The sequence below is a fragment of the Phoca vitulina genome, unplaced genomic scaffold, assembly GCF_004348235.1.
Source record: "Phoca vitulina isolate PV1807 unplaced genomic scaffold, GSC_HSeal_1.0 scaffold40, whole genome shotgun sequence".
Lineage (NCBI taxonomy): Eukaryota > Metazoa > Chordata > Mammalia > Carnivora > Phocidae > Phoca > Phoca vitulina.
Window position 1 is genome coordinate 4,715,372 of NW_022589743.1, and position 7,271 is coordinate 4,722,642.

General features: G+C 56.5%; 1 protein-coding gene across 23 annotated transcripts in view; it reads left to right on the forward strand.

Annotated features, from left to right (window-relative positions):
- The window catches only part of CACNA1G (calcium voltage-gated channel subunit alpha1 G), a 61,706-nt gene extending 60,225 nt beyond the window's left edge, over nucleotides 1–1,481 (forward strand). For all 23 annotated transcript variants that reach the window (XM_032428554.1, XM_032428565.1, XM_032428559.1 and 20 more), the window contains one exon: nucleotides 616–1,481. In XM_032428554.1, coding sequence (XP_032284445.1) covers nucleotides 616–1,350 — 735 coding nt within the window. In that variant the 3' untranslated portion in view covers nucleotides 1,351–1,481. The remainder of the gene's footprint in view (nucleotides 1–615) is intronic.
- The last annotated feature ends 5,790 nt before the right edge of the window (nucleotides 1,482–7,271 follow it).

The window sequence follows — 7,271 nt, forward strand, 5'->3', positions numbered from 1 at the left end:
ACACAGGCCTGGTCCTCGTCCGTTTCCCAAAGATTCACAAAGAGCTTCTGTGTGCCGGGCATGGGGGAGGCAGCCCCTGCCCCGTGGAGCTCACGGGCTAACCAGAGACAGAAATGCCATCAGACCACTGCGGCAATAAGACGCGGCTGCTGGGATGTGCGTGTGTGGGGTGCAGCGGGGAGCAAAGAGGAGGGAGGGGTTACTTCTCACGTGGGGGTAGAGGTTGTCAGGCTCTGTGTCACAGGGAACCTGAGCCCATAAAGTTGAGGGGTGCTTGTCATTCGAGAAGGGTTTTCAAGGCCAAAGAAATAGCCTGTGCAAAGGGCTGGGAGCAGAGCTGGCCCAGTGCTTTCTTGTGTCCCAGGGGCTGGGAGCTCCTGAGAGCCACTCCTGCCGGCGTGGGGGAAGGACGGGGGGTGGGGGGAGCAGGCTGCACGTGGCCCCCGTCTCCAAACAAGACCAAACACTGACCCTCCTGCCTAGGATGGACCTGCAGGGGGAGGACGGGGTTATCTGGCTTGACGGGGATGGGGGGCGGGGGACATGGCTGGAAGACAGTCCCTGGAGGGTGTCGGTGGAAGCCCCTGGGCTGAGCGCTCCTCCTACCTCACACAGGCAGCAATAAGGACTGATTCCCTGGACGTGCAGGGCCTGGGCAGCCGGGAAGACCTGCTGTCCGAGGTGAGTGGGCCCTCCCCGCCTCTGGTCCGCGCCTCCTCCTTCTGGGGCCACCTGGGCACCCAGGCGCAGCAGCATCTCCTCCGTCAGAGCACGATCTCGAAGCACAGGCCCCCGCCGGCCCCCTGCCCAGGCTCAGAACCCACTTGGAGCAAAGGCCCCCCGGAGACCAGAAGCAGCTTAGAGCTGGACACGGAGCTGAGCTGGATTTCAGGAGACCTCCTGACCGTGGGCAGCCAGGAGGAGCCCCCGTGCTCACGGGACCTGAAGAAGTGTTACAGCGTGGAGGCCCAGAGCTGCCGGCGCAGGCCTGCGTCCTGGCTGGATGAGCAGAGAAGGCACTCCATTGCGGTCAGCTGCCTGGACAGCGCCTCCCAACCCGGCCTGGGCCCTGACCCCTCTAGCCTTGGGGGCCAGCCTCTTGGGGGGCCTGGAAGCCGGCCCAAGAAAAAACTCAGCCCACCTAGTATCTCCATAGACCCCCCAGAGAGTCAGGGCCCTCGGCCCCCGCCCAGCCCCGGCGTCTGCCTCCGGCGGAGGGCTCCGTCCAGCGACTCCAAGGATCCCTCGGCCTCCGGCCCCCCTGACAGCATGGCTGCCTCGCCCCCCCCAAAGAAAGACGTGCTGAGTCTCTCCGGTTTAGCCTCTGACCCAGCAGACCTGGAGCCCTGAGTCCTGCCCCACTCCCCCACTCACCTTTCTCCACTGGGTGCCAAATCCTAGCTCCTCCTCCTGGGCTATGCTCCTGAAAAACGTTCCATATGGACTCCAAGGAGGCGCTCCTCCCCGCCTCAGTGGCGCTGGGAACCGACAAGCAGAATTTCCAGAACGTTCAGAGCAGCGGCCTGGCCACCCTGGGCCCAGGCAGAGAGAGAGAGGCCCAGTGCAGCTGAGGTTCCCAACACCAGGAGCTACTGGGAGAAAGCAATACGTTTGTGCAGAATCTCTATGTATATTCTATTTTATTAAATTAATTGAATCTAGTATATGCGGGATGTACGACATTTTGTGACTGAAGAGACTTGTTTCCTTCTACTTGTATGTGTCTCAGAATATTTTTGAGGCGAAGGCGTCTGTCTCTTGGCTATTTTAACCTAAAATAACCAGTCTAGTTATATTCCCTCTTCTTGCAAAGCACAAGCTGGGACCGAGAGTGCATTTCAGCCCTGCCGGTGGCCCATCTTCAGCGGAGAGTGAGAACCACTTTGGAAACTGTAATGTAACTTATTTTCTCCTTTAACCTTGCCATCATTTTCTGTAGGAAAAAAAAGAGAAAAAGAGAAAAATAAGATTTTACAAATGAAATGGAACCTTTTTATATATATACATACATACATATCTATATCTATATCTATAATAAAGTAATTTTCCAAAATAAAAAGTTAATCCCGGTCCAGAGTAAAAGCAAAAGGGACAGAGTTAGGCATTTCCAGGGGGCACTGGAGAAAGACCGTCCCTGGAGCTGGGGAGTGGGCAGCGGGCAGGGAGTGGGTCGGAGCTGCCTCTGTGTGCGTGAGTGTGTGCGCGTGCGTGTCTGTCTGTCCGTCTGGGGGAGAGAAAACATAACCCTCTCCCGGGAGGGCTGCCACCTTGCAGCCTCACCTGGGGAGGGGGGGGACAAAGGCGGAGTTGGAAGGCTAGGCCAGCAGGGTCTACTGCTTCTACCAAAGCTTTCTCGCTTCCTCCGCGCCAGGCAGCTCTGTGAATGTGAGTAATTCCAGATTAACTCTTATTTCTGCTGACAGCTATCAGCCGCACATTGAAAGCTGGAAATTGGCATAATGAAGCTGTTTTGGTTAATGGGGCCGACGGAGACCGGGGGAGGCGGCCTCAGCTGCCGCCGAGGGGATCTGTGGGCTGCTGGGGGGGGGGGGCAGCGCGTCTGGGTTTTCCTTCCCCAACCTTCAGCCCCCGTGACCTGGGACGGCTGGGCTTTGGCCTCCCGCCTTGGGGGTCCTGCTGACCGGTGCCGTGGGCACTGCTCCGTCAAGCTGGCCATGGGATGAAGCTGCACAGAGCCTGCTGCTCGCTCCCAAGACCAAGCCCCCCCCCCAGTCCAAAGGCGACCTCCCGGTGGAGTCAGTCTGGCCAGCAGCGGGCTGCGCAGTGCGGAGCCGGCCCCCTGGGGGGAGATGAATGAGCTCCATCAAGGTGTTTACATGGTCTGCTGCTGCCTGCCCGGTGGGAGCCGGCGGAGGAGGAAGGGGGTGAAGGCGGCGAGGGAGGGCGGGAGGGCAGCGAGGAGGAAGAGGAGGAGGAGAAGGAGGAGGAGGATGGGGGGGGGAGGGGCCATCGGTGTGGCCCAGAACCTCCCTTCTGGTGCTACCTTGGCAATACTCTCTTGTCTGAAACCCCGGTGCCAAGACGCAGTACCGCAGGCTCAGTCAGCCTCTCTCCTGCCAGCCACCCCAAACCTCCACGCCGACCCCACTCTTTTGAACATCCCTACCCCCTCATCTCCAGCACCTTCAAACCCCAGGACCCTTGAAACCTCAAAGGCAGCTCCAGTGGGCTGGCCAGCCCCCCATCAGCCTCTCTCTGAACTTGGGATGAGCCTGGGATGGGGGGGTGCCAGGCTGCAGGGCAGATGGACCCGGAGGCTTGGTCCCATCCTGTTTTCTAAGCTGGTGAAAGTTTTTCTAATTGCTCTTCTGGACAGAAATATACTTCTTCTTGAAGCAAACACCTGGCTTTATCCTCTTGGGGTGTGCAATAGCGTGGAACTCTTTTTCCTCTGGCCTCCTTGGGTGGGGGCGGGTGCTTGTAGGAGCTGCCTTTAAAAAAAAAAAAAAAGCAAAACTGAACAAAATTCCTAGAGTTTTGTCCACCTGGGTCTGCAGATAAAGCTTTTATATTTTTGTAGAATTCTATAGCTGTCTATTCCCTAATGAGGGTGTGACAGTTGGGGAGGGGGCTCTGGGGTCTTTTTTCTTCTAATGGTTGGACAATTCTGGGTGAAGATGAAGCCAGAAAGCTTGGCTATAACCCCTTCTCCTCCAATCCAGGGTCCCCCATTCTCCTGCCCCCAGGAACCCCTAGAGTCAAAGTAGATATTTTAGGGGACAGAATCGTGGCCTCTCCCTTAACTATCTTCCCCCAACAATCGTCCCCCAACAATGTAAAATCTTTATCAGTGATGGAAACTGTTGTATCTCATTAAAAGTGGAAATAGGGGTGCCTGGGTGGCTCAGTTGGTTAAGCATCTGACTCTTGGTTTCCGCTCAGGTCATGATCTCAGGGTCATGGGATCAAGCACCAGGTCGGCTCTGTGCTCAGCGGGGAGTCTGCTTGAGATTCTCCCTCTCCCTCTGCCCCTCCCCTCCACTCACACAAAGTCTCTCTCTCTCTCCCCCCCCAATAAATAAATCTTAAAAAATTAAAAAATAAAAGTGGAAATAATAACACTGTTGATTCTTTTTTTTTAACTTTTAAAAAAAGATTTTATTTTATTTATTTGACAGAGAGAGACACAGTAAGAGAGAGCGAACACAAGCAGGGGGAGTGGGAGAGGGAGAAGCAGGCTTCCCGCTGAGCAGGGAGCCCGATGCGGGGCTCGATCCCAGGACCCTGGGACCATGACCCGAGCCGAGGAAGGCAGACGCTTAACGACTGAGCCACCCAGACGCCCCAACACTGCTGATTCTTATTAACAGTAATAATAAGATGCTGCAAACCTCATGATGTTTGTCTGGATGTCTGTTATCTGCTCTAGGGTACATCAGGGAGTGGAGGAGCCTGAAGGAGGCTGGAATGGGGAGGGGCTGATGGCTGCAAAGGAGGCCTTGGATTAAGGCCCCCCCGCCGGGGAGGGGGGCAGGGTTGGAGCTGGCCAAGAGCTTCAGGGGAGTGGGGGCCTTTGGAGGTAAGAACATCTACCCTGGCACTTCTGCTCTCAGCCTTCTCCTTGGGGGTTCAAAGGAAATTGTGTCAACAGTGACGGGCCCCCACCTCGGGCTTGTCTGCTTCTGCTTCCTCCACCCCAAGACTCCAGGAAAAGGTCTGCCTGGGGGTGGGGGGTGGGGACTAGGAAGAGGAGAGAGCTGAGCTGGTGCTAAAAACAAATCTGAGGCTCTTCTGCAATCTCTCACTTACTCCTCACAACACCCTAACAAGGAGGATAGCATGGCTTTCAATTTTTCACGAGGCAGTGGGTTCAGAGAGGTTTAGTGACCTGCCCAAGATCACATAGGCAGGAAATGGCAGAGTTGGGATTTCATTCTCGGCCTGGCCAACCTCTAGCCCACTGGCTTCATACAACCCAGCCTCTTCTCCTTGTGGAGAAAATGGGGCATGGTGCAAGGAATCCTGGTCATGAAATGACTTGCTGGGGAGGCCTTTTCCAAGGCAGTCACATTTGTGTTCATAGAAATGGGCTCCCCTCTGGGCGTACTCAGAAGCTTAAAGGAACCCACAGTCCTTCACCTTGTGTGGAGGAGGGAGAGACGTTTAACCACAAGAGGAGTCCCTCAGCTCCAGATGCTCATCCAAGAGCTGGCCAAGGCTGGCTCTGCGATCACCCAGTTTCCCAGGCATGACCTTTCCCTGGCATAATGCTGCCCTTGAAGCACAGAACACCGCCCCCCTCCTCCCACCCCCTTGTCCTTCCTGTCCTCTCCCCATGCCCCACCCAGACCTCTCCCACTTTCCAAACAGCTTTCACCTCCATTGGCACCCTTAGTCCCCACCCATCACAGCCTAGTGCCTCAGGGCCTCTTCTCCCTTTTCCTGGGCCAGCTCACTGGGCGGACCTGGGGGGCTGGGCACCGTAGTGCAGTGAGGACGTCAGACACCAGGTGGCAGCACAAAGCACCTTCACCTGCTCGCCACGCCCCCCATCCCCGATGCCCCTTCTGTAGAGGGACCTAGCCAGGGAGAGGACACCACACTGATGGACACCTTCCACAGATGGATGCTCTGCATAGCCCTCCAAAGGAGGAAACACGCTCACAGGCCCAATGAAGGACTCATTTGTGCACGGGGAATCCCAGGCATGGGAGTGCAGAGCCCACAGTGCGCAGTGATCCCTGCCTAAGGCCAGGGGACCCAGGACTAATCCAAGACACTGACTGCCAGGAGCAGTTTAGTTGTGGGCTGGCTCCCAACTCTGAGGACACAGCAAGGCAGGCCAAGGAGGTGGCATCTCCGGCAAACAGCCAGGAGGGAAATGTGCTAAGAACATCAGAACTCTGTCTGAGCCCCAGTCCAGGTGTGGGAGCTGCTGCCTGTGGCCCACGGAGCTAGTTAATTCTTCTTGCTCTGAGAACTGAATCGGGCGCGGCAGCCGGGGGTCACGTGCATGCCAAATCAGATCAAGTGCGGGTTGCGGAGGCCGCGAGGGGGCTCTGTGCGGCCCTCACTAGGCTGGAATCTGGACAAAACAAGTTCCGCCCCACCACTTGGGAGGACAGAAGGGGGAGGCTGGAGTTGGGGAGCTGGATCTGGTTTGGGGGTGCTCCAGGCCTTCAAGGAACCACAAGGGGCTCAAAAGACTCTGGCAGTGAGTGAAGGGGAGAACTAGAGTAGCCTTTGCTACTCCACACCCCTCCCTGCCCTGGTTCCCACCTGACTCTCCCCATTCGCAGCATTTCCTGTCCCTGGGTCTCCCTGTCACTGCCTTGCTCTCCTTTCTTCTTCTCTCTGCTGTCATTCCTGTTCAGAGCTGTACCTTGCAATTATCTTATCTTTCCATCTCCCTGCCAGGAAATCTCCGCTGAGTTCCCCTGGGATGCTCACTGGTGGGGGAGGGACAGCACACACTCTGTCTGTCCCTCCTGGAGCTGTCCATCCCCAGTTGGAGGGGAGGATGGGGTTGGGGCCCCAAAGCTGGGGGGCGGGTGCAGCCCCTGTCTCTGCTGCAGCCCAGCAGGTCTCAGGAGCCTCCAGCTGGAAACATCTTGGTTCTGGAAAGGTGAAAGCAGAGTGGACAGTGCCTACTGCTGGGACTGTGGCTGAGATCACAGTAGCCTCACTACTTACAACCTCTTCTAAGGACATGAGATACTTGTTTAGTCAGTCAACAAATATTCCCGAGGCTCTACTTTGCCAGGCACTGTCCCGGGTGCTGAGGATACGGCAATAAACAAGTGTGCTCGGTCCTTCTTCTGAAGGAGTACACAGTCTCCTGGGGGAGGTGAACAAGACAATCAGTGAGTACAATGGGGACGGGGAGACAGTGCAGAGGAAGGGTGCCTAGCCCGGGATGGGGGCGAGGGAGTTTCGTGGAGGGCTTTGGGGGGGCTGTGGGGCTTGAGCGAAATCTTCAAGGACGGGTAGAGTTTGCCAGGTGCAGAAAGGGAGGTGAGGTGTAGGGAGGGGATTACGCCGAGCAATCTGGAGGGTGGGAAGGGGGACATGAATGCAACAGCTCCAGACATCGGAAATGCATCCTGCCCAAAGCAGCCGCATGGAAACAGCCCAGCACTCGGAAGAAGGGGAGCTCCTCCCACCTCTGCCAGGATAAGACAACTCAGGGCCTCAGTTTTCTTGCTCTGGTGGAGCAAAAACAATCATGTCCTAGGAGTTTTATGGTTATTATTCAAGGGCTGTGCGGAAATGGTTCACTTTCCAAGAGGGGCCAGAAACGGCAAAAACCC